Source organism: Entelurus aequoreus, linkage group LG17, assembly GCF_033978785.1.
Source record: "Entelurus aequoreus isolate RoL-2023_Sb linkage group LG17, RoL_Eaeq_v1.1, whole genome shotgun sequence".
In the NCBI taxonomy this organism is placed as follows: domain Eukaryota; kingdom Metazoa; phylum Chordata; class Actinopteri; order Syngnathiformes; family Syngnathidae; genus Entelurus; species Entelurus aequoreus.
In genome coordinates this window covers 32,184,838-32,203,932 of record NC_084747.1, presented here as the reverse complement: position 1 = coordinate 32,203,932, position 19,095 = coordinate 32,184,838, and the positions used below count along the sequence as shown (strand labels likewise).

The window sequence follows — 19,095 nt, the reverse complement described above, 5'->3', positions numbered from 1 at the left end:
TGATCTTTGATAGTGCCTTCAAATTCACCAAACAGGTCAGCTCAGTGGTTAGTACCAGCTTTTACCATCTCAGAACCCTAGCAAAGACCAAGGCCTATCTCTCCCAGAGCGACCTGGAGACTGCTATCCACGCCTTCATCACACACCGGCTAGACAACAATAACTCACTGTACGCTGGCATTGATCAGGCATCACTCCGCCGTTTGCAGCTTGTGCAAAACGCGGCTGCCCGTCTCCTCACCAGTACCAAAAAACGCGAGCACATCACCCCAGTGCTGGCCTCACTCCACTGGCTCCCTGTCCGTCACCGCATTGATTTTAAATTACTTTTAATTGTTTTTAAATCCCTAAATGGTCTGGCCCCACAATACTTGACCGAGCTGCTGCATCACCATACCTCGTCTAGAGCCTTGAGGTCAGCTGACCAAATGCTTTTGGCGGTCCCCAGATCCAGGCTAAAGACCAGAGGGGACAGAGCCTTTTCCGTTGCCGCCCCTAAGCTCTGGAACAGCCTTCCCCTCCACATTAGGTCAGCCCGGAGCCTGGGGGTCTTCAAAACCCTCCTTAAAACCTACCTCTTCTCGCTGGCCTTTGACCCGAGCTGAGTCCGCCCACTAGGCCACCATTTCTAGTCCCCCCCCCCCTCCCACCCCTTCGCTTTAGTTGTATTTTTCAATTTGTAGCACTTTTATTATTATTATTTTTTTTTTTTTTTCTTCTGCAAATTTTTTTTTTTTTTTTTTTAAACTTTTTATTCGACCCCTTTTACCGTATTGCATTTGCATTGTCTTGTTTAGCACACTCATTGTTTATGTTCTTTGTTTGTTTGTTTTTTGTTTTGCTTAGTTGTTGTTTTTTTTGTTGTTGGTTTTTTTTTGTTTGTTTTTTGTTTGCTCCATGCTTTTTTAACCTGTAAAGCACTTTGGTGCAACCTAAACAGTTGTTGAAAATGTGCTATATAAATAAAGTTGACTTGACTTGACTTGACTTGACTATATTGTAGCGTCCCGGAAGAGTTAGTGCTGCAAGGGGTTCTGGGTATTTGTTCTGTTGTGTTTATGTTGTGTTACGGTGCGGATGTTCTCCCGAAATGTGTTTGTCATTCTTGTTTGGTGTGGGTTCACAGTGTAGCGCATATTTGTAACAGTGTTGAAGTTGTTTATACGGACACCCTCAGTGTGACCTGTATGGCTGTTGACCAAGTATGCTTTGCATTCACTTATGTGTGTGTAAAAGCCGTAGATATTATGTGATTGGGCCAGCACGCTAAGGAAGTGCCTTTAAGGTTTATTGGCGCTCTGTACTTCTCCCTACGTCCGTGTACACAGCGGCGTTTTAAAAAGTCATACATTTTACTTTTTGAAACCGATACCGATAATTTTGAAACCGACACCGATAATTTCCGATATTACATTTTAAAGCGTTATCGGCCGATAATATCGGCAGTCCGATATTATCGGACATCCCTAGTTTGTATATAAACATTTACAAAATATTTTGTACCAGTATATTTTTGGGGCTTATAGTCCGGTGCTGTTTATGTATGTGAACATTTTTATTTCTTATAAATGATAAATGGGTTATACTTGTATAGCGCTTTTCTACCTTCAAGGTACTCAATACAGTATTTCCACATTCACCCATTCACACACACATTCACACACTGATGGCGGGAGCTGCCATGCAAGGCGCTAACCAGCACCCATCAGGAGCAAGGGTGAAGTGTCTTGCCCAAGGACACAACGGACGTGACTAGGATGGTAGAAGGTGGGGATTGAACCCCAGTAACCAGCAACCCTCCGATTGCTGGCACGGCCACTCTACCAACTTCGCCACGCCGTTAGGTCCGGAAAATATGGTACTTGAGTTAGAATGTTTGATGCTCATAATTACGGGTGTTCCTGATTGCAACCTTGTTGCCGTTACCATCAATGAGGAAGTGCTTTGTTATTGTTGTGGCTACTTGCTAACTTGGTGTTGTTTCGGCATGTTAAAGTCGACAATAAAGTTTAAAAAGAGTGTCAGACTTACAAGACGTTACCTGCACAATTTCACTGCCAAGCACTTGTTTCAGGCGGCTTAGCACCAACAAAAGGCACCAATAGCTTCTTCTTTTTTCAGTTTGGGTACTACCGCTTAAGTTGGCACTAGTACTATCATGGAATCGGGTTTTGGTGGCCTAAATAGAAATAGGACCATGTCTCTACTTCAGTGTTTTTCAACCACTGTGCACACTAGTGTGCCGTGAGATACAGTCTGGTGTGCCGTGGGAGATTATCTAATTTCACCTATTTGGGTTAAAAATATTTTTTGCAAACCAGTAATTATAGTCTGCAAATGATGTGTTGTTGTTGAGTGTCGATGCTGTCTAGAGCTCGGCAGAGTAACCGTGTAATACTCTTCCATATCAGTAGGTGGCAGCCGGTAGCTGATTGCTTTTTAGATGTGGGAAACAGTGAGAGGCAGGGTGCAGGTAAAAAGGTATCTAATGCTTAAACCAAAAATAAAAAAAGGTGAGTGCCCCTAAGAAAAGGCATTGAAGCTTAGGGAAGGCTATGCAAAACGAAACTAAAACTGAACTGCCTATAAAGTAAACAAAACCAGAATGCTGGACGACCGCAAAGACTTACTGTGGAGCAAAGACATCGTCCACAATGTACATTCGAACATGACATGACAATCAACAATGTCCCCACAAAGAAGGATACAAACAACTGAAATATTCTTGATTGTTAAAACAAAGTAGCTGCGGGACATATCGCTCAAAGGAAGACATGAAAAAGAGGAAAAGCCACCAAAATAGGAGCGCAAGACAAGAACTAAAACACTACACGCAGGAAAACCGCAAAAAATTCAAAATAAGTGACGGCGTGATGTGACAGGTCGTGACAGTACACCTACTTTGAGACAAGAGCTATATTGATGCATGGTTGGTTATGGTTTAAATTCATATCCAAAACTTGCAACGACGACATTTTACTGTCAACTGAGTTTAGTTTTTTAATGATTTCTGCTGGTGGTGTGGTGCTTTGGCTCAAAAAATGTTGAAAAACACTGGTCTACTTCAGGTTTATTGCATATTATGAATTGTCCACTTATTCTAGGTATGTCTAAGTCCTCAAGGTCCGGTTCTGTGTGTCAGTCAATGAAGTTCTGAAAAGTTATGAGAGGAATACTTCTGGAATGAGAGAACAGCCCTAAAGCCAGTGTTGGCCAAGAACTAAAACCCGGTTTAATTTCTGCTTGCGTGCGGGTGTAAAAATAAGATAGAGAGGCAAGTGACATTTTTATGGATCCCCTTGAGCTGTTTGTGCCGACAGCGTGGTGACATTGATCCAAACTCTCAGTGTGACCCCTGCCGAGGCCCGCCGTCTTGCTCCTTGTCGCCCGTCCGCTTGCCCGCCCGCCCGCCGGCTGCACCAATTACTTTAACACGCTGACAGTTGTCATGGAAACGGTGTTGTTATTTTGTGGAATAAAACGACGCTCCGAGATGAATATTAGCTGACAGCATATGCAGTGCAAATGACGCATCAAGCTGTTTTATTCATCATCGGCAACATTTCTTTGAAGTGTATGTCGTCTTCTGAGGTTGCAGACACAATTTGTCTCCCTAATTCACCTGTCACCATTACTTACTCTTCAACTCACACTCTTCTTTCCATTATTGCTCCAAATCCCCCTCTTGGTCCATTCTTCATGGTGTAATCTTACTTTTACCGTCTGTTTATCTCCCATATTTGACTTTTAGCTGTTGTTTTAAATCCGTCCACCGTCTTTACTGTTGACTCACGTCATAGAAACGCTATTTGGATCTTTATCACTTAATAAGTTCTAACATATCAAAGTCACCATCAACTTTGCAGTGCTGACGGATGGCAAGAATACAAATTTAGAACCCTGAAAAACCCCATCTTGCCAACGTTCAGGCCAGGGGTCTTGCATGCACCATACGTAATTCATAATTCATCATACTGTCACACAAAAAAATAATTTAAATGGGATTAAATCCTGGTTTTAATAGAGTTGGGAATATTTTAAAATGTATGTTTTAATGATGTTAAAATTATTTTCCACCAAAAAAATATTACTGAGCATTTTTCCCCCATAAACATTACATTTTGATTAAAAAAAAAAAAAACCAAAAACATAAGAAATAATAAAAACATAAGCAGAGAAGTTTGGTATTACCTGCTTAGGCTGCTGCCCCCGCGACCCGACCTCGGATAAGCAGAAGAAGATGGATGGATGTATTAAAAAAATAAATAAAAAAAACCGTTAAACATTGTTTTACAAAAACAACAGTGTGAAAAAAAAAATATTAGGGTAGGGCTGGGCGATATGGCCTTTTATTAATATCTCATAATTTTTAGGCCATATCGGGATACACTATATATATCTCGGTATTTTGCCTTAGCCTTGAATGAACACTTGATGCATATAATCACACCAGTATGATGATTCTATGTGTCTACATTGAAACATTCTTGTTCATAGTGCATTATCCATCCATCAATACATCCATCTTCTTCCGCTTATCCAAGGTCGGGTCGCGGGAGCAGCAGCCTAAGCAGGGAAGCCCAGACTTCCCTCTCCCAAGCTACTTCGTCCAGCTTTCCCAGAGGGATCCCGAGGTGCTCCCAGGCCAGCCGGGAGACATAGTCTTCCCAACGTGTCCTGGGTCTTCCCCGTGGCCTCTTACCGGTCGGACGTGCCCTAAACACCTCCCTAGGGAGGCGTTCGGGTGGCATCCTGACCAGATGCCCGAACCCCCTCATCTGGCTCCTCTCGATGTGGAGGAGTAGCATATATGTGCTAATTTTCAACTTTCATGCAGAGAGGGAAATCATATTTTTAGGCCATGTCACGATACACGATATACATCTCGATATTTTGCCTTAGCCTTGAATGAACACTTGATGCATATAATCACAGCAGTATGATGATTCTATGTGTCTACATTAAAACATTCTTGTTCATAGTGCATTAATATATGCAAATTTTAAACTTTCATGCAGAGAGGGAAATCACAACTAAGTCAATTTACCAAAACTGTATTTATTAAACAGTTATTAAGCAGTGGCACAAACTTTCATGTCATTTCCAAAACAGAACGTGCAAGATTGTCAGAGACATTTTAAAACAAGCTATGAGTGCACTTTTGTGCATGATGTCACCAAGATCACATATCAAAACAACACTAAATTAAAGTGCACTTTTTGTACAGAACGCCACTACAATAGTTTCAAACAAATAAAGTGCACTTTTGTGCATGATGTCACACAAGATATTTGAATAACTGTCAAATAAAAATGAGCTGCATAATAGGAAATCAAATAGTGTATGTTCTTTGCTATGTGGTAGGTTCCTGCTGACGTTATCTCCTTCTGTTGTTGACTATGTTGATGTGGAAATGGAAGACGTCAGGCTCAATTGGGTCAATGCTGGTTGCTTCGGCATTTTGTTGGGTGTGGCACCGGCCGGAGATGTTGACATGCGGAATTTCAAGCACTCTTCATTCTCTAGCGGGTGACATTTCAAATGATGCTACAAATTAGTAGTGCTGCTAGTTTTTGTAGCAACGCTTTTGCCGCATACTTGACATATTACGGCCTGAAGCCAAACCACCGCCAGATAATGGACCCCGTGCTGTTTTTCTTGGGAATTAATTCTTCCTCCATCAGATTCGCACCTTCTCTCTTTCGTATTACCACTCGCACGGCTCTGCTTGCACCACCTGCCACAGCTAACGTTACCCATGTCACTACCTCTCTGCTCGCCGAGGGCGTATGACGTTGCACGTGCGACAGTATGTGACATATGTAAGAAGGTGCGCTTGTTTTATCTCTCTGTGCGAAGGAGAGACAAGAAAGAGTGAGAAAAGCCTGTAGTGTAATGCCCGCAGCTAAAAGCAACTGCGTGAGGACGTATACTCGAATACTCACGATATAGTCATTTTCTATATCGCACAGAGACAAACCCACGATATATCGAGTATATTCGATATATCGGCCAGCCCTACATTAGGGCATTAAGTAATCATTAAGTAAAATTCTCCTTTGGGCCCCAATTTAGCCTGGAGCGGCGCTGCTCTTGTGAGGCTATTTTCAGCATCCGTTGAGAAGACATGTTAAAATACAACAAGCACGTAAAGCAGGGGTGTCAAACTCATTTTAGCTCAGGGGCCTCACGGAGGAAAATCTGTGCACACGCAGGCCGGACTATTAAAATCATGGCATTAAAACAAAAAAATGAAGAAAACTTCAGATTGTTTTCTTTGTCTTACTTTGGCCAAAAATTGAACAAACACATTCTGAAAATATTACAATAAAAATATAGAAAAAAAGTACCAGGCAGCGGTAAAGTTTAGATCAATCAATCAATCAATCAATGTTTATTTATATAGCCCTAAATCACAAGTGTCTCAAAGGGCTGTACAAGCCACAACGACATCCTCGGTACAGAGCCCACATACGGGCAAGGAAAACTCACCCCAGTGGGACGTCAATGTGAATGACTATGACTAGATCCATGAAGGAAATAAGAAATTGAATGAATATGCGCATGTAAGCTTCGCGTACTCGCGGACTCACAGATACACACGCTGGAAGCCAGTTGTGCGGGGTTGACAAAGGTTTAATGTTTCCAAGCTCTCTAATCGCTATGTTTTCTCCAGACTTTTCAGTCTCACCAATCCTCCTCATTCCTCTGCTCCCGGCCGCTCACTGTTAAAGACAACAGATGATTAGATGAACACGTACCACCTGTGAAATCTAATCACCTGCCAGCTGTGTCTCGCCGTCAGCACATGCCCCCGCCCCTGCCCAATGGTGCTCGTCCTCAGTACCATGGACAGCGGCGGTGTCGTTCCTCCTGCAAGCAGCGCTAACTACACCTCCCCCCGCAGCGTAATTTTTATTTTTTTTCAATGAACTAAGTAACGTTTATGACAACCTTTTTCCAAAACACAATATAGAATGTGAGATATAACAGGATAATGCATACATTTCTCATTTGTTTTCAAAACGCTTACAGAAAAGTGGGACCCCGAAAATTTGGATCACATTTTTATGACTTGATGGGGTCCCTGGGACCCCATTTTGAAAATTCCTAGCGCCAACACTGATGGCGTATTGGTGCATGCAAAACAGCAGCAGGCTGCTTTGGCCTGTGGGCTGGTTCTAATACTAATCAAATATCATCCCGGGGGCCATAAATGATTAATTTGCGGGCCGGATCTGGCCCGCGGGCCTTGACTTTGACACCCCTGCCCTATGCTTTTATTTAACCCAGTTTTTTTAAAAAGGTATATCATGCTTTGTATCCTACGTGTTCTGAGTGCAATCCTAAAATATCATCCACTACTAACCGCTAACTTAGTTTCCAGTATTTCCCTCGCTATTGTATTTCCTACAATGCATTAAAACATGTCCTACACTTTCCATTTGATGACAATAGTCACACAGCCCTGTATTATGTTTCCATATCAATTTAAATGAACTATTTAGATATGTATGTCCTAACCTTATTCTAGTAATAATGTCTTCTTCCTTCCTATTTCTATTGCCACCTCTTTTTACACCTTCTCTCCTTTGTACTTTGTCATACTCTGAAGTAAATTATACCGTATACAACAGTGACGTGCAGTCAGGGGAGGCAGGTGAGGCGGGGCCTCACGTGCCATCATGGAAAGAAAAAAAATGTAAAAAGAAAAAAAAAAAATTAAATTGTTATATGTATCCAGTGATTATACTATGGAGGAGGTGCGACAGGCAGAGATGCCAAGCAGTTAGGTCTGTACTTATTAATAAAGTTATTTTCCATTTAACTTCACCAGTTTTAGATTATTTTTATTCAAAATTGCTGAATTTTCACATTTGCCGTTCAAATACTGAGAAGAGACTTGCGGTGAGTCACCAGCCAGTTGAGCCTCACCATGGATTGCACAATGACTCGGCTAACTGCTTTCTACTCGGGGGCCGCATTGGGTTAAAAAAATTTGGCCGGGGGCCAGGCTGTGTGTATATACATATATATATATATATATATATATATATATATATATATATATATATATATATATATATATATATATATATATATATATATATATATATATATATATATATATATATATACTACCGTTCAAAAGTTTGGGGTCACCCAAACAATTTTGTGGAATAGCCTTCATTTCTAAGAACAAGAATAGACTGTCGAGTTTCAAATGAAAGTTCTCTTTTTCTGGCCATTTTGAGCGTTTAATTGACCCCACAAATGTGATGCTCCAGAAACTCAATCTGCTCAAAGGAAGGTCAGTTTTGTAGCTTCTGTAACGAGCTAAACTGCTTTCAGATGTGTGAACATGATCGCACAAGGGTTTTCTAATCATCAATTAGCCTTCTGAGCCAATGAGCAAACACATTGTACCATTAGAACACTGGAGTGATAGTTGCTGGAAATGGGCCTCTACACATCTATGTAGATATTGCACCAAAAAACAGACATTTGCAGCTAGAATAGTCATTTACCACATTAGCAATGTATAGAATGTATTTCTTTAAAGTTAAGACTAGTTTAAAGTTATCTTCATTGAAAAGTACAGTGCTTTTCCTTCAAAAATAAGGACATTTCAATGTGACCCCAAACTTTTGAACGGTAGTATATATATATATATATATATATATATATATATATATATATATATATATATATATATATATATATATATATATATATATATATATATATATATACATTGTCTTTATAATCCGTTTTGTCATTTAACATCAATTAACATTGATGTTCATCAACATTTAACATTGTCACGTTATCGATGAGAAAATTCATTTTTAGACAATATGATTTGCCTGAGCGACTAGGAGACACCAAGAGTAACAAGTGGTAGAAAATGGATTATAAAGGAAAGATTTAAAAAATTAAAAAATAAAAACATTTAAAAAAAAATTTTTTTTACTTGGGACTTCCTGTGGGCCGGATTTTGGATGCTGGGGGGCCGGATCCGGCCCGCGGGCCGTAGTTTGGGGACCCCTGCTTTAGAGGATTATTCTACTAAGGTCGAAAGTGCAAATGTCCATTTGTCCCATTTTGATCATTCCTAGCGCCAACACTGATGGTGCGTGCAAAACAGCAGCACGTGGCTGTTGCCTGCGGGCCGGTTCTCATACTAATCAAATATCATCCCGGGGGGCCATAGATAATTCATTGACTTTGACACTTAGGCCGTGAACAATTGCATCCCCTTAATAGACTAACGTGGCTTTTGTCCTGAAAGCTGCTTTGTCAGAACTTAACCAATTTAGATCAGAAGTTATCACACTTTGGTGACGGAGGCAAGGAAGAAACCTCAAACAGAACCAAGACTCATTCATCATCTGCCCTACCTGTCTCCAATCTCCTCCTGAGGTGGTATCGCTGGTTTTTCTCATATCCTCAGTAGATTATTGAGAGCCAGCGGATCACTAATTCATGTCAGCTGAGCTCTGTGGGAATGATGGGTAGTGCCGAAGTGGGAGGCAGCCTGTTGCATCTCGCTGGTCTTTCATGTGGCTTGACCCCGCATCTTCTCATCCAGCACCTTCTGCTTTATGCCGACTCCTCAGTGCTGCTTTCTCTCCATTTCATTCCACCTAACTGTGGCCTTTTTAATGGCCTTTTTACTCTTATATTCATCTTCCTCCCCTGTTGCTTCAGTCACAGCGTGGAGATGCCTACTTGCTCTCCTTCCCACTGCGCTGTCTTTCCATCTCCCTCACCTCTGTCACTGATGTCTGATCTAATTGCTTTCGCGGTGACTCTCGGGACCCGGGGCGTGGAGTAACAAGCTCCCACTGGATGCAACTGTGGCTCGGCCTCCGTCTCTGCATTCCGGATTCGCTTCTTTCTTTTTAGCCCTCTGTCATGTGGCTCTTTCTCTAGTGTATTTATTCATTAGCAGCTCCAATGTGGTTGTGTCCATAGAGACGTGGTATTTTGCCTCAAAGTGAATTTGGAGCCTCGTAACTTTGACTCGTGCATGTCCGGTATTTTATCTCTTTTAAGACCACGTCCAAAAAAAAGTATTTCGGCATTAAAACCGCAATGTCAATTATTTTAAAATCCTGGTTATCCACACATAGGGATTTTCATTGATTATGATCAGTAGAAAATGGATGGATGAATGGATGATTAGGTCTAGGGATGTCCGATAATATCGGACTGCCGATATAATCGGCCGATGAATGCTTTAAAATGTAATATCGGAAATTATTGGTATCGGTTTCAAAAGTATCGGTATCGGTTTCAAAAAGTAAAATTTATGACTTTTTAAAACGCCGCTGTGTACACGGACGTAGGGAGAAATACAGAGCGCCAATAAACCTTAAAGGCACTTCCTTTGTGTGCCGGCCCAGTCACATAATATCTACGGCTTTTCACACACAAGTGAATGCAAGGCATGGTTGGTCAACAGCCATACAGGTCACACTGAGGGTGACCGTATAAACAACTTCAACACTGTTACAAATATGCGCCACACTGTGAACCCACACCAAACAAGAATGACAAACACATTTCACAACAGAACAAATACCCAGAAGCCCCTGCAGCACTAACTCTTCCGGGATGCTACAATATAAACCCCAGCTACCCCCAAACCCACCCCCCCAACCCCACCCACCTCAACCTCCTCATGCTCTCTCAGAGGAGAGCATGTCCCAAATTCCAAGCTGCTGTTTTGAGGCATGTTAAAAAAAATAATGCACTTTGTGACTTCAATAATAAATATGGCAGTGCCATGTTGGCATTTTTTTTCCATAACTTGAGTTGATTTATTTTGGAAAACTTTGTTACATTGTTTAATGCATCCAGCAGGGCATCCCAACAAAATTAGGCATAATAATGTGTTAATTCTACGACTGTATATATATCGGTATCGGTTGATATCGGAATCTGTAATTAAGAGTTGGACAATATCGGATATCGGCAAAAAAGCCATTATCGGACATCTCTAGTTTTTAGCATAGTTAACCTAGGTTATTTTTATGTTATGTTAAATATCTCTAATTAGGTCTGTAAAAAAATATTGTGTTAACTCATGTAATTAATAGGATAGGATAGGATAGACTTTTATTTATCATGATTAATCAAAGATAATCACTTTAACTTAATTTAAATTGACGTCCGCAAAAACGCCAACATTTTCACATAAATGCATTTTTGTGAGAATTTCAATTACGACAACTTTCATTGAGTTCAAATATTCAAATTATTTTATTTAGAACTGGACAGTGCATGTTACATAACCAGTAGAATAGAAAAACAAGTTCACATTATATGCTTAGATGTGTTTCATTGTATCCGTTAAACCGTATCCAATTGTATTTCCAATCCGCAAAGTATGTGAAAATACCATCTAAACATCACAAACTGCCACAATTTCGGACAACCATTTTGAATGTCTTCGACCATTTCCGTAGGTTCGGGATCGGATGATGTAATGGTGGGAACGCTTTTGCACTCTGACCATATCAGCAGATTAGTCATACTAAAATATGCAAAAACTAGAAAGAGATAAGCTGTTTATCGTTCAAAACCTCTATGTAAGACATGAACACATATGTTTTTCTTTTTGTTATGCATTATAAGTCGTAAGTAAATATGAGATCGGTAGGTCGTGAGTTCAAACCCCGGCCAAGTCATACCAAAAACTATAAAAATGGGACCCATTACCTCCCTGCTTGACACTCAGTATCAAGGGTTAGAATCGGGGGTTAAATCATCAAAAATGATTCCCGGGCGCGGCCACCGCTGCTGCTCACCGCTCCCCTCACCTCCCAGGGGGTGATCAAGGGTGATGGGTCAAATGCAGAGAATAATTTCACCACACCTAGTGTGTGTGAGACAATCATGGGTACTTTAACTTTAACTTCAATAAATAAAACGTCCACGAACAATTGAGTCAGTGGGAACTCTCTATTTTGCCCACAAAACCCTCTAAATAACCATCCAAAACTCGCCAACAATATTCTATTTACATATCGTGACCTAAATATTAACCAAATATTTGCAATATTCTTATTGTAAGCGCTAATGCAGACAAACTGTTTTTAGCGGCATATTGAAAAGCCAGCTAACTTCTAGCTCGGGCTGCTGTACAAGAGTTATTCTAGAGTATAAATCATGCCTCTCATCTGGATAATAGGAGGATTTAAGCCAAAAATCCAAAGTTGTTCATCTGTGATATTCAATTTATACCCGGGAAAGAAGACAAAGACACAATACCCGAAGACGGTGTCTGCAGGCAGCAAATCTTCCTTTTAACCCTTTGTGTGAATTATGATTAATTCTCTATCTAAACAGGAAGATATAAACATCCTATCAGTCGTCATCACAGTGAGAGCAGACATTGTACAGTAAGCGATCATTTCATTATGTTCGTAGTTTGTGTTTCTTGTTTAGCACTTAGCAATGCTGCTACATCATGCTTAGTGTTTCACTAAAGCTGGATTTGTTTAGCACACATAATCTACAACTTTTAGCTCACCCTCCTTATATTCAAACTAAACAATACAAGGTTCTGGTTCATCATTTGTCCAAAAGTAATCTTTGTTGGCACTCACAAAGTCCGCATGATTATCATTGTTGTCGATGGGAAAGGGATCTGTGGTTTCCACCTCTACTTCACGTATCACGGGACTGGCTTTCTCATAATCTCTCAAAATGGCTCAAGAATCTCCTTCAATATAGAGGCAACTTGTTTTTCCATTGTACTAGTACTTTAATAAGTATTAATATTTAGAGCAGGAACAATGAAATGAAAGAAATGTAAACATACAAGATTCTAGCCAGAGGCTAATTTCCATTTGTTGTTCTAAAATAGATGTTTTATAATAAGCAGAATACATAATCCTGAACTGACTATAAAATGTACATCATAGGCACAATACAAACAATATATAATCAATCATTATTTAAAAAAAGGTTGTGGAAGACTTGCTCTTCCAGGTTCTTCAGACCACCAATCACAGACATGACAGCTTCATTCATAGTTCCGAACTATGATTTATTTTTCAATAAATGTTCTTTGTGTTCCTTTTCAGTCATTGCGTTACGTGTCAGTCCTCGCTCTCTCTCATGCTCGTGCTCGTACTCGTTGTCCATCATCAACAACGCCTCTCCTTCCCGGCTGCTGCTCTTTAACAGAGCGACCGGTGATTAGATACACCGGCCCAGGTGTGCCATTTATGCACCTGTCGCTAATATCGAAGCCGGCCCTGGCACACCCCGCTTCGCTGCAGGTCCGCAGGCCACGCCCCCCCACAAAGGTATTATGAAACAGCTGTCAAGCAGTTCATAAAAAAAAAATATTATTACATTGATGGGGTTTAGTTCCACCTGTTGCTCTGGTAGTCACTCAAATGAATGCAATAGATCGATGATTCTCCAGATAGCATTAGTGAGTACTGAGACTAAATAAATACCAACACACCACACTTGAATACAGCCGTGGCTGGAAAAAGGAAATGGACCAAAATAAACAGGAAGCAGTGGGGAGTAAGAAAATAAAGGAGAAAGTAGTGAAAGGATGGCCTGATAGCATGAAAAAAGACTCCCTGGACCTTTCCAACTGGAATGTAATAGAAAAATTGAAGTCAAAAGATGCAGCCCAGTGAACTAAAGCAGATAGGACGGTGCACAATTTAACAGCTTTGGCTTCACCCGTAAAATAACTATTTTAGAACGATGGCACTCATTTATTAGAATTTTTGACTCACATTCGCACCTTTTGATTACACTGTGTGATAGCTTCCGTATCGTGTCTCTACTCAAAGTCCATCAACAAAACATTTGCACTTTTGTTTGTCTTGAAACTGCAGATGTGACGACAACATAGATTTTTGCTTGGCCTCTGGTGAAGTTTTCAGATAGATTGATTGAGAGTGTGGGAACATAGCAATACTTTTCAGAATATGATCAGCTGCCAGTCATATCATGTATTATTTATCATATCCCCATTGTTGGTGTTTTTACTTTTGTAGCTGTATGTAGAAATATGTGGTTGCATCAGCTCTGCTCTTTTAATGTCTTTAGGGCTGCAACTAACGATTAATTTGATAATCGATTAATCTGCTGATTATTACTTTTTATTTAATCGATTAATAATCGGATAAAAGAGACAAAATACAATTCTATCCTTTCCAGTATTTTATTGAAAAAAAAACCAGCATACTGGCACCATACTTATTTTGATTATTGTTTCTCAGCTGTTTGTACATGTTGCAGTTTATAAATAAGGTTTACAAAAAATTAAAACAAACCAAAAAAAATAAAATATATATATATATATATACAAAAATTGCCTCTGCGCATGCGCATGGCATAGATCCAACGAATCGATGACTAAATTAATCGGCAATTATTTTTATAATCGATTTTAATCGATTAGTTGTTGCAGCCCTAAATGTCTTTAATGTACTTTGTATTCTTTGATGTTTCCCTCTTACACACATGCTTATGTGTGCTATGGCTATGATTTTTTATTTTTTTTGGCCTCAGTCTGGACCCCCACTCCAGGGGCCCAGGCTTAGACAGTCTGGACCCCCCCCCCCCCCCCCCCAGCATTTACCTGTTTCTTACCGGACGTTGGCAGACCCGTCAGCGATCCTGTTCTGTCTCCCTGTAATGCTTGTCTGATCTTGAATCGGATTGTGCTGAAAATCTTAATTTCCCCTCGGGGATTAATAAAGTATTTCTGATTCTGAAACACATATTCCTAGAAGGAACAAATACGCATACTTCACATTTTTTGTATCGAAATCAAGTAAAATAAATAGACCCAGTATCATTGATACCAAAGCCAACACTGTGTACTCTTTCCTTGAACATTTTCAAGATCATTGAATGATTTTGTGATTTTTGCCTTTGAATTAGTTACTCATGTTTATAATCACAGTAAAACACAGGCCAATTTTAGGAAAAATAAAAATGGTGTTAAATCCCCAAATATATTCATGTATAAATAAACACAATATAAGACAACAAAGCCATTATCGGACATCTCTAATTCTATTCTATGCTATTCTACTAGTTTTAATCGGACACATTACTACCCTTGGTATTGATACTATCGCCATTTGGGTCGACCCGCCCACCCCAAGGTGCGCGCCGACCTGTGATTATTACGTACCATTACACCCCTAACAAATACTCAGAGACTTTTCAAGTGTTTCTTTCCCCCCCCCCCCCCATCATCCATGTTAATGTGAATGTGTAAACGTGTGCTTTCCCCTCATCTCTCCCCTTACATATTCATGATGGACGACCCGAATAATGATCAAAACATTTCCTGCTGAAGGTTAATAGGTCAAATGTGTTGATCAAAATCCGGTTGTAGCGCACACACTTCTCATTAGAGGCATTTAAAGAGAATCACTTGTTACACATACTCTGATCTTCCCCATGGCCCTCCCGAGTGTATACTTTCATTTCTTTTCACACACACACACGTGCATTCATGCGTACACACACTCACACACACACACACACACACACGCACACACACATCGCTGATCCTCTGGGCTCAGGCAGTGTGCTGAATGCAGATTGAACACTTCAAAGAGTTGAAGAAAAAAAAAAATGCACATACAGTCCAGTTCTTATTTAATCAGATCAGGTTTTTAATAATGAATGTGCATGTTAACCACGTGAAGAGATGTGACCCTGCAGCTGTTCTGTTTAACCTCTACTGCAGAATAATTCCATGTTGTTTTGTTTCCACGGCAGTCAGATTTGCCCCCAGGCACAAGAAAATAGGGAATAACGCGCATACTGTGGACGCCTCGGGCACAAAAGCTTAAAACTTTTTTTTTTTTTGTCTGTGCTCTGCTGTAGGTGTGTGGAAATCATCGCCAAGGAGGGGCGGAGCCTCAAGGAGCTCTATCTGGTCTCCTGTAAAATCACCGATCACGGTAGGTGATACTTCCACTCCCTTTGTTGCTGCCGCCGCCGCCGGCCTCCGACATCATTACCGTAACCGTTATTACCCGCCGACACTACCATGATTCAGGGCTCATTTTATTTTTACAGCTTGGCCCACGTGAGGCTCGCAAACAGTAAAATTATGATTGAAAAGTTTAATGTGGATAGTGTCGGCTCTCCTCTGTGGTCCTCCTACTTCCTATTGCAGTTTACAACTTTAAGTGCAGTTGTCTTTTTTTCTATATCAAAGCAATCACCCAAGACACTTTAACATGAAATCAAGTTTAAATAGCTTCACAGTAGGTTTTTTTTTCCGTGAAAATAAGCATAAAGATAATTAAATAGAACCTTATAGTAATTGCTGATATCCATGTCACTTTTCATTTCACTCATGAGATAAAAAGAAAATAAACAAATTAAAAGGTCATATAATACATACACTGGTTAATATATATCATGACATAAATAAACTAATCAGTCTCTACATTTTTTTAACAAATTAATCAATAGACAATTAACAAGCAATTTGTGTTTTAATTTTAACTTTTGTATTAACTTTTTTTTTAAAACAAATATTTTATTTTGATCTATATTAATCTAAATATTATATATATATATATTTTCATATATGTATATATATATATATATATATGTGTATACATATATATATATATATATATATATGTATGTATATATATGTGTGTATATATGTATGTACTGTATATATATATGTGTGTATATATGTATGTATATATATATGTGTGTGTATATATGTATGTATATATATATGTGTATATATATGTATGCATATAAATACATATATGAGTATATATGTACGTATGTATGTATATATATGTGTATATATATGTGTGTATATGTATGAATATATATATGTGTATATATATGTGTATATGTGTATGAATATATATGTATACATACTGTATGTGTATGTATATGTATGTGTATATATATATATGTATGTATATATGTGTGTGTGTGTATATATATATATATATATATATATATATATATATATATATATATATATATATATATATATATATATATATATATATATATATATATATATATATATAGGGATGTCCGATAATATCGGACTGCCGATATTATCGGCCGATAAATGCTTTGAAATGTAATATCGGAAATTATCTGTAAAGCATTTATCGGCCGATATAAATATATAGCATGCATGAATAATCCGTTGATGTCACCAATGTAAAAAACGTCACAGGACAAAGCAAATTCCATGTTGAAGGAAGGCAAAATTGCAAAATCTCCACAATGCCTCCACAGTTACATTTCAAATTTTCAGGACTTATACAGATATATACATATTATATATATATATATATATATATATATATATATATATATATATATATATATATATATATATATATATATATATATATATATATATATATATATATATATATATATCATTATTATTATTATTATTATTATTATAGACATATTGAAACCAATAAATAATGAAAATTTGCTTTAGAAAAAATCTGAAAGTGACCTTGCAAAATTCGAACATTTTATTCAGGCATTAGTAATTAATGCCTGAAAAAAAATGGGAAAAAATATCTCCAGTAGAACTTACCATTATCATGTTACAATATTTTTTTTTTTAAATGTTCTGTTGTTTCAAACAATTTTAGAGTATTTTTAGTTTAAGTAGCTAAAAAGTGGTTAGAGTGTCCGCCCTGAGATCGGTGGGTTGTGAGTTCAAACCCCGGCCGAGTCATACCAAAGACTACCGTATTTCCTTGAATAGCCGCAGGGGCGCTAATTAATTTAAAACCTCCTGTCACTCCGGCGTTTACCGGAAGCCGGCGGGATGGCCGTGCATGCGGTAATTATTTTAAAACCTCTTCTCACTCCGGCGTTTACCAAAAGGAATGCGGTAAATTTAGGCGTGCGCTTTGAGTGTGATGTAAGCATACCATCATGAAAAGCACATTTAATAAAAAAAAACATTATGGTCTTACCTGTACTTATAAATGGAGTCCATTTGCAGCTCCTTCTGACCAAAAGCATCGATAACTTGTTTATAGAAGTCTTCCTTATTTTCTTTCATCAGTTTTAAAAGTCTCTCTGTCTCGATGGAGATATTCCTTTAATTATTACCTCCTGCTTCGATTGAAAGTCCAGTTTAGAAAACTGTTTTATTTTAGATACTCAAATGTTAAAAGTTCAGGCAGAGGAAAAAAAAAAAAATCTCTTGCTGCGTGTAGTCACTTCTTCTGCAGTACTGGAAGTCGCAAGAAGGATAACTAGCACGGCAGCGCCCTCTACCACCAGGAGGCGGGAGTCATTTAATGACCTATACAGTATTTCACACACGCAGCTACGGTATATTAATAAAACATAGCTGCTTACTGTTCTCTTTAGCATACTGTACCGGTATTCAATAGCTTGGACCTTAAATCCTACTGAAAAGCTCTTTATCTTTTTTCCTTTGTGCGATTGCAAACTACTGAAAGCAGCTTCCTCCATTTTGAAAATGAGGACAGGTAAAGCGTCACTCGTGACGTAACGAATTTGACCCGGTGGAAGTTCTAGCCATATGCTAAATATTTTGCGAAATGAGTTTGACCCGGCGAAAATTATAGACATGCGATAATAAAATTAATATTTTGCGAAACGAATTTGATCCGGCGTTAATAATGAACCGGCGATAAGGCCAAGCATGCGTTAATTATTTTGAGAAACGAGTTTGACCCGGCAGTAATTCTAGACGTGCGAATACTATATTCCCTGCGCCAATTCAAGGAAATACGGTATACAAATGGGACCCATTACCTCCCTGCTTGGCACTCAGCATCAAGGGTTGGAATTGGGGGTTAAATCACCAAAAATGATTCCCGGGCGCGGCACCGCTGCTGCCCACTGCTCCCCTCACCTCCCAGGGGGTGAACAAGGGGATGGGTCAAATGCAGAGGACACATTTCGCCACACCTCGTGTGTGTGTGACAATCATTGGTACTTTAACTTTAACTTGAACTAAAACAAATATCATTACAATAGAAAAGGGCCCTCTCAATTCAGTTCCTACAATGTTGGAAGCATACAGTTGTCCAAAACACTGTA

The 19,095-nt window shown here is 39.0% G+C and overlaps 1 protein-coding gene across 1 annotated transcript in view; it reads left to right on the top strand.

The window, feature by feature from the left end:
* Window positions 1-19,095, top strand: part of fbxl17 (F-box and leucine-rich repeat protein 17) — a 665,460-nt gene that overhangs the window by 434,400 nt on the left and 211,965 nt on the right. Inside the window, exon 9 of the mRNA XM_062025476.1 lies at window positions 15,889-15,965. Within this exon, the coding sequence (XP_061881460.1) occupies window positions 15,889-15,965 (77 nt within the window). The remainder of the gene's footprint in view (window positions 1-15,888; window positions 15,966-19,095) is intronic.